Consider the following 21,941-nt stretch of genomic DNA (forward strand, 5'->3'; position numbering starts at 1 on the left):
GGAAGGATACGTGAGCAGGCACAGCCGTGTAGCTACAGTAATGTTAGACAGAAAGGAAGAGGTCAGGTGTACTCAGCCTAAGTAGTAACTAAGTGGAAGTGCTGTTCTGTCGACGGACAGCAACAGAACAGCTTCTGTATGAAAGATAAAGGAGAGAAAAGGACTGATAAAAGAAGAGGGAATGAGTGAGTGTGTTCTGTAGGAGCCAGGGTGTTTATTGTAGTGCCACCTTCTTGAAGCGTCAGAAAGCAAACCCTTTCTCCCATATCACAGGCACCCACTGGGTTTCCATCACATTTATGAAAATGTTTTTCGATGTCTGTATATGCTTGTTCCCTAAGAAAATCGCAAATAAAATGTGAAAGAAAAATTCAAGTCTATAGTGATTCAGTACAGATGTATTCTGTATAATGTACAGTACATCAATACAACAGTGAACATTACTATAAAGCATAGGCCTTAGGTCTGGATTTGTCTACCGGTGTACTGAATGGCAATACAATGACATCTACAGTAATCTTATTTTATCTATTGATTTGCCTTTATCTTACCAGGTAAGTAATTTAGAACACATCTCTTTAACAATAACAACCTGACCAATATGGAACAATGAGTCATGCAGCAAAGCAGACAAGTGACAACGTTACATAAGCAGACAATTCTTAAAAGCTCTCTACATCATCTCGCATTTTTGGTTCTTCATGACCCTCAGCATTTCAAGCTGTGACGTCCAGCTGATGTTGTACATTAGGCCTTGGCCATGACGGGACAGTGTGGCTGACCCATGCAAGAGCTCTGCTTCCTTGGACAGCGTGCTCATGCCTCGGTGGGTGACTCATCATCATCAGGGATGACCCCTTTCAGGTAGACCCTCTTGAACTCCTCGAACACCATGTCATCGGACTCACTGCCAGCACAGCCATAGTGTTGAGTTAACGATTTGAAGAGGTGGAGTAAGACAGAGACAGAGACAGATACAGAGACAGAGAGAGAGAGAGACAGAGAGAGAGACAGAGAGAGAGACAGAGAGAGAGACAGAGAGACAGCGAGAGAGAGAGACAAGGAGACATCAGTATCAGTCCAAGAGAAAGTCAGTCAGGTCTCTCACCACTCTCAGGTCTTACTGACATGCATGCGCACACACACACGCACACGCCCATAAACAGCGATGAGGACACAGTTTCGGAAAATTACAAATGGGACAAGGGAGGTTATAAAACTGGGCAGCGAAGCATTCAGTGACAGACACTATACCGTTTCAATTTAGCCAAGTCCTATTGGACTATGGGAAGAGGAGGACGCACAGTGACACTAAATAGAATGCAAAACAAAGGGATCTAACACTGAATAATAGGAGCAGCAGGCAAGCAGGAGGAATCACACCACAGAAATAAAATCCATAGAACAGACATCCACAGTCAAGTCAAAAATCCGTGATCGGCGGACTGGTGGCAATATTGAGTGTACCCATGCTAGGAAGTAAAACCTTGATGTTCAGCATTACATTCTATGTCTTTCTATTTCTATGGATCACACACACACAAAAACAGGGCGTGGCATGAAATGACATCACAACAAAACAACGTAAATAGAGCGGCTTACCCCTCCTTAGCTGTATAATGCAAACAGATCCAGGTACGGAAAAGGAATGGAAAGACAGTGGTCATCATAAAGGGATAACATAAGAGAATGTCATCAGAAGAGATTGTGTCCTCTCTATATAGGCCTAAATGTAATCTGGATAGAGGCGTATTAGGTATGTGTGGACATTACAAATGCTAAATGTAAGCTTGTCTACACAGCAGTGGGGTCACTGGGGTAGATTTAGTAATTAGAGGAATCAGCAATAAGACAAGCTGATTAAATACATTGGCCTCTGAACACTGCTTGAAACGGACTGCAAATTGTTCTAATAGAAGCTTGACAGTGATTGAAAGGTGTGCAGTAGACAGTTATTTAAAAGGCCAGAAGATTTTCCAGATTTTAGTCAGTCATCAAGGGCTCTGAGAGGGAAAGCATGGAGGGTGATGAAGGGAGAGTGAAGGGTGGTGTAGGTGGAGAGCTTTGTGAAAGACATATTGGACATAGTGGCCATAAAGAGAGAGGCTGGGGATTAAGAGGCCCTGAACTAACCTGGGTCAGGTTTAGGATGCATGAGCCGGAATGGAACCTCCACTGCAACCTCACTGGAACAAAAAATACATTCACAAAAATGAAAATAGGTATGACAGACAAACTTGATTTTTTATTACTGACTGAGTGACTGTACTGTAAAAAAATAAAAAAAAGTTGAGTAAAAAAAAAGCCTCTGGAACCAGTTACTTAATAATATTTAGTTGAAATCACACATACCTAGATCCCACCATCCTTTTGAGAATAGATCAGGAAAGAAGGTGATTAAATGAAGGTTAAATGAAGTGGTATTATTTCACATATTTAACATAGGGGCTTAGATTATGTTGTGGTAGATATGCTATGGCTAGCTATAGAAGATTCACACTCACCCGGAAGCATTGAGCCTAACCACCACTTTGTAGGACACGAGCATACCCTGCACTTCCTTTAGGACTTCCTCCTTCACACTTCAGGCAGGAGAGAGGTGGAGAGAGGGGAGGGTGGGGGGCAGGTCAGAATATTAGAGATCTTCTGCTGCCATCTTGTAAACGTAAACCGGTGTCAGATCGTAGAGCAGCAGAGCATAGTTATGCTCACTCACATGCTCGAGGAAGCCAGACAGGTGTCCTCGTGCTTCAGTTTCCCGTCCAGCGCAATACCTCGTCTTTCCTTGTTGGCAGCCAATAGAGGAATGAGGGTGTGCACCTTCTTCAGGGTTGTTCCAGAGGGCACTGTATCTCTGTGGATGAAACATAGGAAGACATTGCCTTATTTGTGATTCCACCATCTTGATGACGCAACTTTATTTGACCAAAAAACTAAAATCACCAGCAATAAAGGTAGCATAAAGAGAAAATCTACACAGAGGTAGAAAGTTATTCAATGGGGAATGTATTTAATTAAATCCAATTAAATTGTCTGAACAAGAGACTGATTGATTGATTGATACTTACGAGGTCTCTTCTAGGGCAACTGCCCTTACGTACTTGTCATTGGAATAAAGTACCACGTTGGTCACCTGCTCCACTGTAGAAGAAGGCAGGCGGAATGAGCATATATAGTAGGTCACTTCAAAACACCACACCACCAAACAACAACAACAACAACAACAACACTCTCACCTGCAACAGTGATGTCTTTCAGTGATCTGCTGGAGCTGTTGTTGATGTTGACACTGACCTTGATTGGTTCACCATGGTAGTATGTCTGCAGGGAGAGAGAGAAAGCGGCAGACCAAGCCACTATTAATCAAGTCACAAGCAAGTCTCAAATCACAAGGTCCGTGTCTCAAGTCGAGTCCGAAGTATGACGGGTCAAGACTCGAGTCAAGTCCAAGTCGTTTATTCTAAGAGCAAGTCAAGTCGAGCCAGATGTGCCCTTTAGCAAGGCACCAAAATCAACAACAAAAAATTGCTCTAGGGGTGCTGCACTGTGGCTGAGCCGGGTTTGAAAGCAAGAGACACATTTTCGTAATCTGAAAGGAAAATATAAGTATTCTTCTTCTTTGCTGGAATTGTGGATGCAGGGATTTATATTCCATAAGATCAACGTTATAGTATCATCAGGGGCGGACTGAAACAATAATTCAAGCCGGGAATTTGACTCCATCCCAGGTCACCCTGTTCACGCAAACCACCAGAACGCTAATTTTGTAGGCTAACCCTATTTGTTGATGTAACGGGTACCAAACTAGTTATACATGTGGCCACTATGTTCATCTGGGAAGAAAGTTATCCACATTACAAAATACAAACATTTGGGACTGACCAACAAGTAGCCTATCTGAACACTGAGTTTAAGGTATGCTATGGTTATGGGTGCACCCTCAAACACTCACTAGGAATACACCAATCATAGCACATACAAATGTACAAGGCTAGACACACAAAACAATTAGCCTACACTTTTTAAAAAGAGAAAAAGAAATACAGTTAGCTCAAATGATTATCTGTATATTCAAGCATCAAGCATATCAAAAGTATCAAAAAGCGTCTCACACACACATTCACTGAACTTGAACATAAGCTACAACAATGTAAGTATAATACAAAAGTCGAAAAAGCACTCCTCTACAAAAAATATTAGATTACAATGTTCCCTCACTGGTGTCCACAAAGCCAACAGCACACAAACACATCTATACACCATGTCAATGAAATTGAACATAGGCTACATAACTGCAAGTATAATATGAAAGTCCAAAAAACATGCCTCTGTACAAAAGCTTTAACTCACAGCAAATGTTCTTTCACCCTTGTCAGCCTGTTAAGGAAGAGTCAGAGCATAGCTACTTCAGAGTAACCAGTAAGTAATTACCACTAGTAACAATATAAACTCAAAAAACTAGCCATGATTGTCAGCCATGTTTTAGAAGTTATATGCAGCTTCGTGTCTGTGTCCTGTAGCTCACATTTCCCAATAACTTTAACGACATCAATCACACGTTCCATGACCTGCCTCCTCTTTCTGACCTGGTCTCGTTGAACTGACATTTGCTTATCACTCAGAAGGGTACAGATGTCTGCTTTGCTGGCTCTGAGGAAAAAGGCTTCTGCACTTTCTCTATGGGTCTTGCTTCTCTCATGTTCCTGTACCTTCTGATGGGCATGTTTCCAGGCCTACATGCCTCCTTTGATAAATGCACTATCACTGGCTGAAGGTTTTGCGAATGCAAGACATACTGAGGAGTGAGTTACTTCATTGTATGTCAGCCATTTTCTGTTTGTGCCATCTGTCGTGGTAATTTCCTGTATTACTCAATAAAGAGAGAGAGAGAGAGCCAACCACACACACAAGTCAGAGTTATATTATCAAGTCCATCTTTAATATTATATGAGCTTCACCAAAGCCCTTTTTTGACTCAGAGAATTCATTTATAGACACTGAATTGATCTGAGAGTCCTTACAAAACAATTCTTAGTTTCATTTATAGCCAAGATACACCCCTCTCAACTTACAAAGAACCTTTTTACTTGAAAGAGGAGTATCCCATAGCTAGATAACATTAGCTATAAATTATCGTTCAGTTTGGTCTTCTAAGACGAGGTTTCAATCTCATGCTTGGTACCACAACATCACCTCATCCAATGGCATACATCAATTGTCAAGTCTAGATACTCCCAAACCTGGACAAACTCACTGAAGACAGTGAGCCTCTTAGGTCATATATCAGATCAAGATAAGGGCAACCTCAGAGGGGACATACAATGGTTCTAAACACTGCCTTACTCCTTCCCCCCATGAGAAAAGTAGGGAGTGACTGGCGTACAGACATTGTATGAGATAACTAACTCGTTCCCCATTAATAACGCCATCCCTTCACATGGTTTAGGAATAGTTACAGACACATTCCCATAAGAAAACAATATTCCATTCTGTCCTCCTCCCCTTCTGATATTCTACATAGCACCACATGGTTTAACAGATACATTGACATATGAAGACAAGCCTGACCTCTCCCCTCTCTGGGCCCCAAGTGACTAAGCCCTAGCTCAGAAGGGAAAATGCACTGCCAACCCTATAGTCCAAAGGGCACCATTCTAATGACAAGTATCTCACAAGCATATGATGAAAATAACATCTTATCTATCTATGTTACCTAGCTAAATCTGATTCAGCCACGACACATCTTTGGAGTGGAATACATTGGGAATTACTATTTGAGGGGTTTGTTTTGGGTGGTACTGAAAAAAGTCAAAATCCTTGGACTGAGGACAGGCAAAATAATCAAATGGATTTTCAGTGCTTTCGCTGTCCCTTTCTATTTTCCCTGTACTGGGCTCTGAACCTCTCTCTCTCTGCACCTAGTTGCTCTGCAGAATGAGATTAACATTGTAAATAACCTAAACTTAAATTTGTATTACTTGTGCAGTCATCGTTTGTATGCCCCCCGATTACAGTCCTACTGATAATCTCATAAATAAAGTACATATTAATCTAAAATCATAGCCTACATGTTTAGGTTGGTGCTCTGAAGTTGTACCTGAAGGTTCCTGCTCTAAACCGTATCATACTCACTATCATTAGTGTATCAGTAGGCTACATTAATACAGCTCTGGAAAAAATTAAGAGTGGTCGCTTAATCTGAGGACCCATGCCAAATGTTGTCAGTCTCCTGAGGGGGAAAAGGTTTTGTCGTGCCCTCTTCACGACTGTCTTGACGTGCTTGGAGATAAACACTGTGCCACAAAATGAGTGACAAAACATGGCAAAACCTGGCCAGATTAAGTCATCAGTCTCAAGTCAAAGTCGTCTCTCAAGTTATTTTATATCATGTCGAGTCTCATGTCATCAAATTTGTGACTCGAGTCAGACTCGAATCCAAGTAATGTGACTCGAGTCCACAACTCTGGAAAGAGAGAGTGAGAGTGGCAGACAGACAGAGACAGTTATGACAGTTTCATTAGAGGTTTTGGTTTCATTTTCATTTGAAGAGTTTCATTCCAAAACACTATATATCCATTTTCAGACATTTTGGTAAATTAGCTTTTATTGTTTTAAAGAACTTATGAAAGAGACTGGTGTTTTTTACCACCTTATCATGGCATGGGGTTGCTCAATGGCATACATGTATTTGTTTGAAATCTATCACAGAGAGACATAAATCAGGTTTTGTTGCAAAACCCTATAAACTCTTTTATACAGTCAAAATTTAACAAATAACTTAAAAAAATTATGAAGAACTGTACAAATTATTCATTTATGACATCTACTGTATATACAGTACCAGTCAAAAGTTTGGACACACCTACTCATTCAAGGGTTTTTCTTTATTTCTAAAATGTTCCACATTTTAGAATAACATGCTGAGCACTTGTTGCCTGCTTTTTTTGGTGTGTTTTGGGGCAGCAGGCAGCCTAGTGGTTAGAGTGTTGGGCCAGTAACCAAAAGGCTGCTGGATCGAATCCCCAAGCTGACAAGGTAAAAATCTGTCGTTCTGCCCCTGTTAACCCACTGTTCCCTGGTAGGCAGTCATTGTAAATAAGAATTTGTTCTTAACTGACTTGCCTAGTTAAATAAAGGTAAAAAAATAAATAATCATTCACTCTGCGGTCCAACTCATCCCAAACGGGTTGAGGTCGGGTGATTGTGGAGGCCAGGTCATCTGATGCAGCACTCCATCACTCTCCTGCTTGGTCAAATAGCCCTTTACACAGCCTGGAGGTGTGTTTTGGGTCATTGCCATGTTGAAAAACAAATGATTGTACCACTAGGCGCAAACCAGATGGGATTGCGTATCGCTGCAGAATGCAGTGGTAGCCATGCTGATAAGTGTGCCTGCAAAGCACCATAACACCTCCTCATCCACGCTTCAAGGTGGGAACCACACATGCGGAGATCATCCGTTCACCTACTCTGCATCTGTAACGTCCTGACCAGAGTTATTATGTGTTTTGCTTGTTTAGTGTTGGTCAGGACGTGAGCTGGGTGGGAATTCTATGTTGTGTGTCTAGTTTGTCTGTTTCTATGTCCAGCCTAATATGGTTCTCAATCAGAGGCAGATGGTAATCGTTGTCCCTGATTGAGAATCATATATAGGAGGCTTGTTTTGTGTTGGGATTTTGTGGGTGTTTGTTTCCTGTCTCTGTGGTTGTCTGCACCAGATAGGTCTGTCTCGGTTTTTGCACATTTTGTTATTTTGTATGTTGTTTGTAGTGTTTCACTTGTTCTTTTATTAAACATGTTGAACACTAGCCGCGCTGCACTTTGGTCCTCTCCTTCACCTATGGAAGAAAGCCGTTACAGCATCTCACAAAGACACGGCAGTTGGAACCAAAAACTCATCACACAAAAAGGACAGATTTTCACCGGTCTAATGTCCATCGCTCGTGTTTCATGGCCCAAGCAAGTCTCTTCTTATTATTGGTGTCCTTTAGTGGTGGTTTCTTTGCAGCAATTCGACCATGAAGGCCTGATTCACACAGTCTCCTCTGAACAGTTGATGTTGAGATGTGTCTGTTACTTGAACTTTGTGAAGAATTTATTTGGGCTGCAATCTGAGGTGCAGTTAACTCTAATGAACTTAATTATCCTCTGCAGCAGAGGTAACCACCCCTACCTCGTCACAACACAACTGATTGGCTCAAACGCATTAAGAAATTCCACAAATGAACTTTTAACAAGGCACACCTGTTAATTGAAATGCATTCCAGGTGACTACCTCATGAAGCTGGTTGAGAGAATGCCAAGAATGTGAAAAGCTGTCATCAAGGCAAAGGGTGACTACTTTGAAGAATCTAAAATATATGTAATTTCATAGTTTTGATGTCTTCACTATTATTCTACAATGTAGAAAATAGTGTCCAAACTTTTGACTGGTACTACAGTTGAAGTCGGAAGTTTACATACACCTTAGCCAAATACATTTAAACTCAGGTTTTCACAATTCCTGCCATTTAATCTTAGAAAAAAATCCCTGTCTTAGGTCACTTAGGATCACCACTTTATTTTAAGAATGTGAAATGTCAGAATAATAGTAGAGAGAATGATTTATTTCAGCTTATTTCTTTCATGACATTCCCAGTGCGTCAGAAGTTTACATACACTCAATTCGTATTTGGTAGCATTGCCTTTAAATTGTTTAACTTGGGTCAAACGTTTCGGGTAGCCTTCCACAAGTTTCGCACAATAAGTTGGGTGAATTTTGGCCCATTCCTCTTGACAGAGCTGATGTAACGGAGTCAGATTTGTAGGCCTCCTTGCTCGCACATGCTTTATCAGTTCTGCCCACAAATTTTCTATGGGATTGAGCTCAGGGCTTTGTGATGGCCAATCAATACCTTGACTTTGTTGTCCATTTTACCACAAATTTGGAAGTATGCTTGGGGTCATTGTCCATGTGGAAGACCCATTTGCGACCAAGCTTTAACTTCCTGGCTGATGTCTTGAGATGTTGCCCCCACAACATGATGCTGCCACCCCCGTGCTTCACGGTTGGGATGGTGTTCTTCGGCTTGCAAGCCTCCCCCTTTTTCTCCCAAATATAACGATGGTCATTATGGCCAAACAGTTCTATTTTTGTTTCATCAGACCAGAGGACATTTCTCCAAAAAGTACAATCTTTGTCGCCATGTGCAGTTGCAAACCGTAGTCTGTTTTTTATGGCGGTTTTGGAGCAGTGGCTTCTTCCTTGCTGAGCGGCCTTTCAGGTTATGTCGATATAGGACTCGTTTTACTGTGGATATAGATACTTTTGTACCTGTTTCCTCAAGCATCTTCACAAGGTCCTTTGCTGTTGTTCTGGGATTGATTTGCACTTTTCGCACCAAAGTACGTTCATCTCAAGGAGACAGAATGCGTCTCCTTCCTGAGCAGTATGACAGCTGCGTGATACCATGGTGTTTATACTTGCGTACTATTGTTTGTACAGATGAACGTGGTACCTTCAGCCATTTGGAAATTGCTCCCAAGTATGAACCAGACTTGTGGAGGTCTACAATTATTTGTCTTGGCTGATTTCTTTTGATTTTCCCATGATGTCAAGCAAAGAGGCACTGAGTTTGAAGGTAGACCTTGAAATAGATCAACAGGTACACCTCCAATTGACTCAAATGATGTCAATTAGCCTATCAGAAGCTTCTAAAGCCATGACGGAATTTTCCAAGCTGTTTAAAGGCACAGTCAACTTAGTGTATGTAAACTTCTGACCCACTGGAATTGTAATAAGTGACATAATCTGTCTGTAAACAATTGTTGGAAAAATTACTTGTGTCATGCACAAAGTAGATGTCCTAACCGACTTGCCAAAACTATAGTTTGTTTACAGGAAATTTGTGAAGTGGTTGAAAAACAAGTTTTAATGTAAACTTCAGACTTCAACTGTATATGTATTTTTTTGTAATGAAACAATACAGTAAAATATGAGATCTGTATGTAAAATATTAACATTTTAGTCATTTAGCGGATCCTCTTATCCAGAGCAACTTACAGTTAGTCCATTGATCTTTAGATCACTAGGCGAGACAACCACAGATCACAGTCACATATACAGGATACGAATATTCCATTCCAGCCACATTGGGATTTCAAAATTCAGCGGAGGGCCACAGAGATGTTTTCTGGATTGATTCGTTCATAAAAAGCAATTTGCGGGCCAGAAAAAGGGCAGTTATTTGAAAACCATTATAATTTATACACCCTACGATTTTATCTAAAATCTATAAATAAAAATCTGAGAACAAAAATATTTTACACACACACACGAAGGTACATATAACCAAACGTTTCTGATGAAAAAACACAAAATGTGAAAGGTTGGTGGATATGGCACTTTGGAACGAAACTCTTCATTTTAAATCTGGCCTTTCCAGGCCTGCTGTCACTCCCCTGTGTTCAAAGGTTTTTCTCCTACAATTCTAGCCCATGGTGAGGGGCTGATGCTGACTGATTGGTTTCTCTGAAGGACAACTTACCTCTTTCTCCAGGCTGACCTGCATATGCAGGGGCTTGTCCGACATGAGGAACTCACAGGTGATCTCTGAGGACGGGATGGTCTTATTATCCTCCGGAGCGTACTGGATCTTACGGATGGCCAGACGCACAGAGCTCCTGTGGGAGGCAAAGAGCAACACTCAGTTGCCTGGTGGCTTGGGGAAGAATTGTCATGCAGTATAACACTAGATTCTAGTGTGATCTGTAAAATAGCCTCCAACACTCTACTCAACAAATTGGATGCAGTCTGCCATCCGTTTTGTCACCAAAGCCCCATACACTACCCACCACTGCGACCTGTACGCTCTCGTTGGTTGGCCCTCGCTTCATACTCGTCGCCAAACCCACTGGCTACAGGTTATCTACAAGTCTCTGCTAGGTAAAGCCCCACCTTATCTCAGCTCACTGGTCACCATAGCAGCACCCACTCGTAGCACGCGCTCCAGCAGGTATATCTCACTGGTCACCCCCAAAGCCAATTCCTCCTTTGGTCGCCTTTCCTTCCAGTTCTCTGCTGCCAATGAGTGGAACAAACTGCAAAAATCGCTGAAGCTGGAGACTCATATCTCCCTCACTAGCTTTAAGCACCAGCTGTCAGAGCAGCTCACAGATCTCTGCACCTGTACATAGCCCATCTGCAAACAGCCCATCTATCTACCTCATTCCCATACTGTATTTATTTATTTATCTTGCTCCTTTGCACCCCAGTATCTATATTTGCACATTCATCTTCTGCACATCCACCATTCCAGTGTTTAATTGCTATATTGTAATTCCTTCGCCACTATGGCCTATTTATTGCCTTAACTCCCTTATCTTACCTCATTTGCACTAACTGTAAATATACTTTTTTTCCTACTGTATTATTGACTGTATGTTTTAGTTTATTCCATGTGTAACTCTGTGCTGTTGTATGTGTCAAATTGCTATGCTTTCTTGGCCAGGTCGCAGTTGCAAATGAGAACTTGTTCTTAACTAGCCTACCTGGTTAAATAAAGGTGAAATATATATATATTTTTTAAAATCTGAAATGCAATGACTTGGACCTGTAGTGCAGTAAACCAGAATACACAAATATCCAGAGTAACTAAAGACAATATAAACACAACAAAAAAGAAGAGTCCCTGTTTCAGGACCCTGTCTTTCAAAGATAATTCATAAAAATCCAAATAACTTTGTTTCCCATGCTTGTTCAATGAACAAGAGGCCTTTCTACTGACTCTGGAAAACACCAAAAGAAAGATACCCAGGGTCCCTGCTCATCTGCGTGAACGTGCCTTAGGCATGCTGCAAAGAGGCATGAGGACTGCAGATGTGGCCAGAGCAATAAATTGCAATGTCCGTACTGTGAGACGCCTAAGACAGCGTGACAAGGAGACAGGGCGGACAGCTGATCGTCCTCGCAGTGGAAGATCATGTGTAACAACACCTACACAGGATTGGTACATCCGAACATAACACCTTCCCTCCATCAGTGCTCAGACAGAGAGGCTGGACTGAGGGCTTGTAGGCCTGTTGTAAGGCAGGTCTTCACCAGACATCACCGGCAACAATATTGCCTATGGGCACAAACCCACCTTCGCCTGACCAGGCAGGACTGGCAAAAACTGCTCTTCACTGACGAGTCGCGGTTTTGTCTCACCAGGGGTGATGGTCGGATTTGCGTTTATCATCGAAGGAATGAGCGTTACACCGAGGCCTGTATTCTGGAGAAGGATCGATTTGGAAGTGGAGGGTCCGTCATTGTCTGGGGGCGGTGTGTCACAGCATCATCGGACTGAGCTTGTTCACCAGACATCACCGGCAACAATATTGCCTATGGGCACAAACCCACCTTCGCCTGACCAGGCAGGACTGGCAAAAACTGCTCTTCACTGACGAGTCGCGGTTTTGTCTCACCAGGGGTGATGGTCGGATTTGCGTTTATCATCGAAGGAATGAGCGTTACACCGAGGCCTGTATTCTGGAGAAGGATCGATTTGGAGGTGGAGGGTCCGTCATTGTCTGGGGTCGGTGTGTCACAGCATCATCGGACTGAGCTTGTTGTCATTGCAGGCAATCTCAACGCTGTGCGTTACAGGGAAGACATCCTCCTCCCTCATGTGGTACCCTTCCTGCAGGCTCATCCTGACATGACCCTCCAGCATGACAATGCCACCAGTAATACTGCTCGTTCTGTGCGTGATTTTCTGCAAGACAGGAATGTCAGTGTTCTGCCATGGCCAGTGAAGAGCCCGGATCTCAATCCCATTGAGCACGTCTGGGACCGGAGGGTGAGGGCTAGGGCCATTCCCCCCAGAAATGTCTGGGAACTTGCAGGTGCCTTGGTGGAAGAGTGGGTTAATCTCACAGCAAGAACTGGCAAATCTGGTGCAGTCCATGAGAAGGAGATGCACTGCAGTACTTAATGCAGCTGGTGGCCACACCAGATACTGACTGTTACTTTAGATTTTGACCCCCCCTTTGTTCAGGGACACATTATTCCATTTATGTTAGTCACATGTCTGTGAAACTTGTTCAGTTTATGTCTCAGTTGTTGAATCTTGTTATGATCATACAAATATTTACACATGTTAAGTTTGCTGAAAATAAAGACAGTTGACAGTGAGAGGACGTTTCTTTTCTTGCTGAGTTTAGTATATGAATTGGGAAGGTGGAACTGCACTGTACTTCAACAGGCTGTATCACAACCGGCCGTGATTGGGAGTCCCATAGGGCGGCGCACAAATGGCCCAGCGTCGTCCAGATTTGGCCGGTGTAGGACGTCATTGTAAATAAGAATTTGACTTGCCTAGTCAAATAAAGGTTAAATAAAAAAATCATAAAAAAACAGTATCCAGAAGTGGACTGTACTTTGGTTGGTGTGTCTAGTTGTTTGTGAGTCTGAACTTACCGCTTTTCGATTTTCTCGTCTTGGTTCTCGGCACAGAAAGCCTTTACTTCGAACTCGACAGCGCAGCGCTGTGAACAGAGAGGTTGAGAATTTAGAATACCATACAGTGCACATGAATTGAGGTAGAAAGGCTGCTGCTGGCTGTGTTACTTACCTTGCCCACATCGGATGGAGCCGGCTGCAGACACACAGAGCACGGCAGGTTGTCTGGGAACTGAAAGACACAGAACACATCATCCTGTAAACTTCGGCAGAACAATGTCACACCCACAACACACTATGTCAGTCTGTTACAGTGTCACATCACTATGTACTACTGTCAGTCTGTTACAGTGACACACCCACTACTCTGTCTGTTACAGTGTCACATCACAACTTACTACTGTCAGTCTGTTACAGTGTCACATTACTACTGTCAGTCTGTTACAGTGTCACACCCACTACTTACTACTTGCAGTCTATTACAATGTCAAATCCAATTCTTACCAAGGTCAGTCTGTTACAGTGTCACATCACTACTTACTACTGTCAGTCTATTACAGTGCCAAATCACTACTTACTACTATCAGTCTGTTACAGTGTCACATCACTACTTACTACTGTCAGTCTGTTACACTGTCACATCACTTCTTACTACTATCAGTCTGTTACACTGTCACATCACTACTTACTACTATCAGTCTGTTACAGTGCCACATCACTTCTTACTACTGTCAGTCTGTTCCAGTGCCACATCACTACTTACTACTGTCAGTCTGTTACAGTGTCACACCCACTACTCTGTCTGTTACAGTGTCACATCACAACTTACTACTGTCAGTCTGTTACAGTGTCACACCCACTACTTACTACTGTCAGTCTGTTAGTGTCACATCACTACTTACTTCTGTTACAGTGTCACACCCACTACTTAATACTGTCAGTCTGTTAGTGTCACACCCACTACTTACTAATGTCAGTCTGTTACAGTGCCACATCACTACTTACTAATGTCAGTCTGTTACAGTGTCACATCACGCCAGCTGGCATGCCAGCTAAGGTAGTTAGACAAGCTAGCTACTCTAACTTGATTGATAGCCTGAAATGGTTTCTTGGTAGCTAGTTATGAGGTTGGGAGATTGGGAACCTACAGTTGAAGTCGGAAGTTTACATACACTTATGTTGGAGTCATTAAAACTCGTTTTTCAAACACTCAAATTTCTTGTGAACAAACCATCGTTTTGGCAGGTCGGTTAGGACATCTACTTTGTGCATTTGTGCATTGTTTGCAGAAAGATTATTTCACTTATAATTCACAGTAACACAATTCCAGTGGGTGAGAAGTTCACATACACTAAGTTGACTGTGCCTTTAAACAGTTTGGAAAATTCCAGAAAATGATGTCATGGCTTTAGAAGCTTCTGATAGGCTAATTGACATCATTTGAGTCAAAGTGTACCTGTTGATGTATTTCAAGGCCTACCTTCAAACTCAGTGCCTCTGCTTCACATCATGGGAAAATCAAAAGAAATCAGCCAAGACCTCAGAAAAGAAATGTAGACCTCCACAAGTCTGGTCCATACTTGGGAGCAATTTCCAAACACCTGAAGGTACCACGTTCATCTGTACAAACAATAGTACGCAAGTATAAACACCATGGGGCCACGCAGCCATAATACTGCTCAGGAAGGAGACGCGTTCTGTCTCCTAGAGATGAACGTACTTTGGTGCGAAAAATGCAAATCAATCCCAGAAGTTGTGGCAAAATGGTTTAAGGACAACAAAGTCAAGGTATTGGAGTGGCCATCACAAAGCCCTGACCTCAGAAAAATTGTGGGCAGAACTGAAAAAGTGTGCGCGAGCAAGCAGGCCTACAAACCTGACTCAGTTACACCAGCTCTGTCAGGAGGAATGGGCCAAAATTCACCCAACTTATTGTGGGAAGCTTATGGAAGGCTACCCGAAACGTTTTACCCAAGATAAACAATTTAAAGGCAATGCTACCAAATACTAATTGAGTGTATGTAAACTTCTGACCCACTGGGAATGTGATGAAAAAAATTAAAGCTGAAATAAATCACTCTATTATTCTGACATTTCACATTCTTAAAATAAAGTGGTGATCCTAACCAACCTTAGACTGGGAATTTTTTACTAGGATTAAATGTCAGGAATTGTGAAAAATTGAGTTTAAATGTATTTGGCTAAGGTGTATGTAAACTTCTGACTTCAACTGTACATGGGCTAGCTGAAGCCAACTTCATAAAAGTGCTACGTGGTTAGTAGTATTACAGAGAAACAACAGAAAATGGAACATTCATATTTTTTAAACAGGATAAATCTGAGGGCACGAGCCCCTGTGCCCCCTATGGGCATGACGCCCCTGTGTACTGTGTGTCTGTGGTGCAGGGTGAAGTTGCCCCTAGATGTGCTCTTGGGTCAGTTTAGAATTTCCCCCACTAATGGTTAAGGTTAGGATTTGGGGAAGGGGAGCTGATCCTAGATCTGTACCTAGGGTACACATCACCCCGAAGCATGCGTCTGCTCTCAGTCACCTCAAAGAAGAAGGGAATGGCATTGTCTCCCAGCTTGCGCAGTAGTTTCTCCTGCATCTTGGTGTGTACGCTCCTTTCCTTGTCCTGCAGTTCGGGGTACACCTGGCGTGTGGTCAGAAAGATGTCCCTGCGGAAGGCCACACCCATCACGTCCATGTCATCTCTGCCATACCGGAACGTGCAGGACAGCATGACAAACACTGTGGGGCACAAGTAGTAAACAACAATGTCTTCACTGCTTTTTTTATAGACGGTTACATTCATTCCTAGGGACAACGTAACCTTACTAGGAAAAACTTGGTGCCCTATTCATAGGCTATAACTAGGGCACAGGGATTTTCCTATAGTGAAATCACATAATCAGGAAAAACTCCTGGCCCCTCTTCATTTCCTAATTTACAAAGCTGAGATGAGTTCAAATGTTGAAAAACCAACCTTTCTTTCCTTTGACCTGTACAGGGTCAATCAGCACAACTCCATCTGATTCATACAGGGGAGAGAAATAGCTCTTGAGCATGACAAAAGCACAAGGCAAAAACATCCAAATAGAACCAAGTCCTTCCCTTCCCTGAAATGGTTTGGTTTCTCGGTCACACACTCACCAACAGGGTCGACAGAGTCACAGTGATCCACAAAGTCCCTCTTGGCCATGTACACCCCAACCTATGACAGATCAGACCTGAGACTTTACCAATGGTAATGACAAACGGCCCTGCACATAGCCTACGTTGTTGTCATTGTCGCCAACTGCTTGCAAATACAAACAAACAAACAAACAGGAGCAAAAAGATAGACATAGATGCCAAGCACGGGCAGATGGATAGGATAAAACCAAAATGAATAAAAACATTTTTTTAAAGACAACTCTGGTACTGTTTTTGCTGGCCTTAGGAGGGATACTCACCGACTTATCACGGGAGAGTTTCTTGAAGATAACATGTTTGGGGCTCATGGTTTTTGTCTCTGAAATCTACAGAAGAAATTACATTGTCACTACAAATGCGGCTGACTGACATAGAATGAAATAAGGGCTGATGTTTGACTGGCGGCCGTCTTTATTCGATATCTGCAGGCATAGATACAAATCTGACTCAGTCTATCAGTGTCATGGCAATAAAACATAGAATGCCTGCTGAAAACAGTTTAAAGCATCCAGCATTCTAGTTCTAAAAACCCCATCATATGATCTCATCAACCCAATTTTCTCTCATTGTACTAATAGTTTGCCTCTTCACCTGGCATTGCTATTTTCTCAGTACCAATCTAGGAAAGTTGGTGCATTGTATCATAACTACCTTATAATTGCTACACAAACATGCTTAACCACCCATCTTCCCCATACCCGACCTATACAGTAGAAATGCCACTTGGGCAGGTTGACTGACCTGCAGTTGTGGTGCTGGACGTGTACGGGTCAGCTGCAGGTAACACTAGTGTACCAGGCACAACAATGTGGCTACATTTATGATCTGTGTGGGTGCTGCTGACCCCCCCTCGACTGACTCATCTCAAGCTAGAAATTGCCATTAAGCACAGATCTAGGATAAGTTCACCCTCCATGAATCCTATTCTAAACCACTATGGAGTAAAATGTTAAAACTGACCATAGATCAGTGTCTAGGGGCGACTTCATCCCACCTCAGGTCCTCCCTGTCACGCCTCCCTCGGGATAAAGCAGGAGTTTAGTTACTAATTGGATCGTCAGCTCCTTTCCGTCAGCTTGATTAAGGGCCAAGATCTGAAGCACGAGGACCTAATCTTTACACATGTACAGTAGGCCTAACCAGCAAAGAATGCACTGTGACTGGTCGTACACACTGGCAGCGTTCCAGGTTGACTACATTGCAGAGGTATGCCACATCTCACAACACCTGGATAGGTGTTTAACAAATGCATTAACCACATCAGCTAGTAATCTGATGCCCGACTGCACAGTTGATGACATGGCATGCGACCATTAGTTGATGCAATGCAACTATTGCAATGTAGTTGGCCTAGAACGCCACCTCTGACTGAGCTTGAGCCACTCTACTACTACAGTGCCTTCAGAAAGTATTCACACCCCTTGACTTTTTCCACTATTTGTTGTGTTAAAGCCTGAATTGAAAATGGATTAATTTAAGATGGTTTTCCCCCCCACTGCCCTACACACAATACCCCATAATGTCTAAGTGGAATTATGTTTTAATTTTTTTTTTTTTTACAAAAAAATAAATAAAATGTAAAGCTCAAATGTATCGAGTCACAATGTATTCAACCCCCTTCTTATGGCAAGCCTAAATAAGTTCAGGAGTAAAAATGTGCTTAACAAGTCACATAATAAGTTGCATGGACTCACAGTGTGTGCAATAATAGTGCTTAACATGATTTTTTAATGACTACCTCATCTCTCTACCCCACATATACACCTGTAAGGTCCCTCAGTCGAGCAGTGAATTTAAAACACAGATTCAACCACAAAGATCAGGGAGGTTTTCCAATGCCTCGCAAAGATCGGTGGATGCATACATTTTTTAAAAAGACATTGAATATCCCTGATTAATTACACCTAGGATGGTGTATCAACACATCCACTCACTACAAAGATACAGGCGTCCTTCCTAACCTAGTTGGCGGACAGGAAGGAAACCGCTCAGGGATTTCTCCATGAGGCCAATGGTGACTTTAAAACAGTTACAGAGTTGAACTAATGGCTGTGATAGGAGAACTGAGGATGGATGAACAACATTGTAGTTACTCCACATACTAACCTACTTGACAGTGGAAAGAAGGAAGCCTGTACAGAAGACAAATATTCCAAAACATGCATCCTGTTTGCAACAAGGCACTAAAGTAATACTGCAAAAAAAAAAGCAAATCTATTCACTTTTTGTGAAATAAAAATAATAAAAAAATATTTTCAAGCATAGTGGTGGCTGCATCATGTTATGGGTATGCTTGTAATTGTTAAGGACTGGGGAGTTTTTCAGGATAAAAAAGAAATGAAATGGAGCTAAGCACAGACAAAATCCTAGAGGAAAACCTGGTTCAGTCAGCTTTCCATAAGACCTTGGGAAATGAATTCACCGTTCAGCAGGACAATAACCTAAAACACAACGCCAAATCTACACTAGAGTTGTTTACCAAGAAGACAGTGAATGTTCCTGAGTGGCCGAGATACAGTTTTGACTTAAATCTACTTGAAAATCTATGGGAAGACTTGAAAAGGCAGCAGCTACTCTTGCTGGGGTCCAGCAACATTAAGGCAGTTATATACAATTTTAAACATTACATGCCATTACATTTCATAACACTTTACCCAATACATTTAGTGTGTTCCCTCAGGCCACTACTCCACTATTACATATTTACAATATAACATCCATGTGTACGTGTGAGTCTTATGTGTATGTGTGTCTGTTCACAGTCCCCGCTGTTCCATAAGGTGTATTTTTAACTGTTTAAAAAAAAATGATTCTACTGCTTGCATCAGTTACCTGATGTGGAAAAGAGATCCATGTAGCCATTTCACTATGTAGTACTGTGCACCTCCCATAGTCTGTTCTTGACTTAGTGATTGTGAAGAGACCTTTGGTGACATGTCTTGTGGGGTATGCATGGGTGTCCGAGCTTTCTGCTAGTAGTTTAAACAGACACCTTCATTATGTCAACACTTCTTACAAAAACAAGTAGTGATGAAGTCAATCTCTCCTCCACTTTGAGCCATGAGAGAATAACATGCATTGTATTAATGTTAGCTCTACTGTTCAGCAGTGCTGCCATGTTCTGAGACAATTGCAACTTTCCTGAGTCCCTCTTTGTGGCACCTGGCCACACGACTGAACAGGTGCAACAAAACTAGAGTCTGTAGGACCTGGCTTGTTGATAGTGTTGTTAAAAAGGCAGAGCAGTGCTTTATTATGGACAGACTTCTCCCCATCTTTGCTACTGTTGTATCACCATGTTTTGACCATGACAGTTTACAATTCAAGGTTACTCCAAGCAGTTTAGTCACCTCAACTTGCTCAATTTCCACATTATTTATTACAAGATTTAGTTGAGGTTAAGGATTAGGTGAATGATTTGTCCCAAATACAATGCTTTTAGTTTTTGAAATATTTAGGACTAACTTATTCCTTGCCACGCATTCTGAATCTAACTGCAGCTCTTTGTTAAGCGTTGCAGGGATTTAACTCGCTGTAGTAGCTGACGTGTATAGTGTTGAGTCATCTGCATACATAGACACACTGGCTTTACTCAAGGCCAGTGGCATGTCATTAGTAAACATTTTAAAATGTAAGGGGCCTAGACAGCTGCCCAGGGGAATTCCTGAATCTATCTGGATTATGTTGGAGGGGCTTCCATTAAAGAACACCCTCTGTGTTCTGTTAGATAAGTGACTCTTTATCCACAATATAGCAGGAGGTGTAAAGCCATAACGCATACGTTTTTACAGCAGCAGACTATGATCAATAATGCCATAAGCCGCACTAAAGTCTAACAATCTTTTTATCATCAATTTCTCTCAGCCAATCATCAGTCATTTGTGTAAGTGCTGTGCTTGTTGAATGTCCTTCCCTTTAAGCATGCTGAAAGTCTGTTGCCAATTTGTTTTTAGTAAAATAGCATTGTATCTGGACAAACACATTTTCCCAAAAGTTTACTAAGGGTTGGTAACAGGCTGATTGGTCAGCTATTTGAGCCAGTAAAGGGGGCTTTACTATTCTTGGGGGCTTTACTATTCTTGCTTCCCTCCAGGCCTGAGGGCACACACTTTCTAGTAGGCTTAGAATTAAAATATGGCAAATAGGAGTGGCAATATCGTCTGCTATTATCCTCAGTAATTTTCCATACAAGTTGTCAGACCCCGTTGGCTTGTCATTGTTGATAGACAACAAAAAAAATGTCACTTCTTCCACACTCACTTTATGGAATTCAAAATTACAATGCTTGCCTTTCATAATTTGATCAGTTATACTTGGATATGTAGTGTCAGTGTATGTTGCTGGTATGTCATGCAATTTCATAAATGTGTCAAGTGCAGCGTCTGGTTGCTCCTCATTACACACCACAGACCAACAAATATGTTTTACATCAACAACATACACTACAAAACTTATTGTATGAACTCTTATACAGTACTCTATATTAGGCACAGCCTTTGGAACTTTGGTTTTCCTAGATATGGCTACTGTATAGTGATCAAAACATCCGATGGATTTGGATACTTTTTTAAAGCAAATTTCTGCAACATTAGTAAATATGTGATGATTTCATTCCTGTGCTGTTTGTAACTACCCTGGTAGGTTGACTGATAACCTGAACTAGGTTGCAGGCACTAGTTAAAGTTAAGCTTTTTCTTGAGTGGGAAACCTGGTGAAAGCCAGTCAATATTTAAATCACCCAGAAAATATACCTCTCTGTTGATAGCACAAACATTATCAGCATTTCACACGTTATCCAGATACTGACTGTTCACACTTGGTGGTCTATAGCAGATGAACCTGTAGCCATATTACTTCAACAGTATTTAACATGAGATCCTCTCTAAGCATTATAGGAATGTGGTTCTGAATATAAACGGTAACACCTCCACTTTTTTCATTTCTGTCTATTCTGTAGATGTTATAACCATGTATTGCTACCACTGTATCATCAAAGGTATTATCTAAGTGAGTTTCAGTGATTGTCAGAATATGAATGTCATCTGCTACTAGCAAATGATTGATTTCACGAACCTTGTTTCTTAAGTTACATTTGTTAACTTGGGCTATTTGTAGCTGGGGGGTTAGTTTTTGTCTGAGGACTGGTCAGTCAGTCAGGTCTGTAATAAGGTGTCCATATGAGGACAGCCTCAATCTCACTGGGATTGTCCTAATATGGACACCGTACAGGTGTACTACCGTGCAGTCTCTCCTGCCTGACTCTGAGCTGTAAAGACCTTGTTGTCAAACTCAGCAGTCTGCAGGCTGACATCAGCAGAGGGGCCT

At 41.9% G+C, this 21,941-nt stretch overlaps 1 protein-coding gene across 2 annotated transcripts in view; it reads right to left on the reverse strand.

Annotated features, from left to right (window-relative positions):
• Positions 1-264: 264 nt before the first annotated feature.
• The window catches only part of LOC120018470 (S-arrestin-like), a 32,755-nt gene continuing 11,078 nt past the window's right edge, over positions 265-21,941 (reverse strand). Inside the window, exons 1-16 of one of the 2 annotated variants that reach the window (XM_038961695.1) lie at positions 17,577-17,659; positions 16,877-16,942; positions 16,575-16,635; positions 16,408-16,452; positions 15,973-16,172; positions 13,593-13,652; positions 13,439-13,506; positions 10,527-10,662; positions 3,237-3,321; positions 3,069-3,141; positions 2,717-2,854; positions 2,505-2,582; positions 2,353-2,367; positions 2,134-2,186; positions 1,603-1,612; positions 265-907 (exon numbers count right to left, since the gene is read on the reverse strand). In XM_038961695.1, coding sequence (XP_038817623.1) covers positions 817-907; positions 1,603-1,612; positions 2,134-2,186; positions 2,353-2,367; positions 2,505-2,582; positions 2,717-2,854; positions 3,069-3,141; positions 3,237-3,321; positions 10,527-10,662; positions 13,439-13,506; positions 13,593-13,652; positions 15,973-16,172; positions 16,408-16,452; positions 16,575-16,635; positions 16,877-16,942; positions 17,577-17,579 — 1,182 coding nt within the window. In that variant the 5' untranslated portion in view covers positions 17,580-17,659 and the 3' untranslated portion in view covers positions 265-816. Of the gene's footprint in view, positions 908-1,602; positions 1,613-2,133; positions 2,187-2,352; positions 2,368-2,504; positions 2,583-2,716; positions 2,855-3,068; positions 3,142-3,236; positions 3,322-10,526; positions 10,663-13,438; positions 13,507-13,592; positions 13,653-15,972; positions 16,173-16,407; positions 16,453-16,574; positions 16,636-16,876; positions 16,943-17,576; positions 17,660-21,941 lie in introns of those variants that run through there. The other variant, XM_038961694.1, reaches the window with a different exon arrangement.

Source organism: Salvelinus namaycush, chromosome 23 (genome assembly GCF_016432855.1).
Source record: "Salvelinus namaycush isolate Seneca chromosome 23, SaNama_1.0, whole genome shotgun sequence".
Classification (NCBI taxonomy): Eukaryota; Metazoa; Chordata; class Actinopteri; order Salmoniformes; family Salmonidae; genus Salvelinus; species Salvelinus namaycush.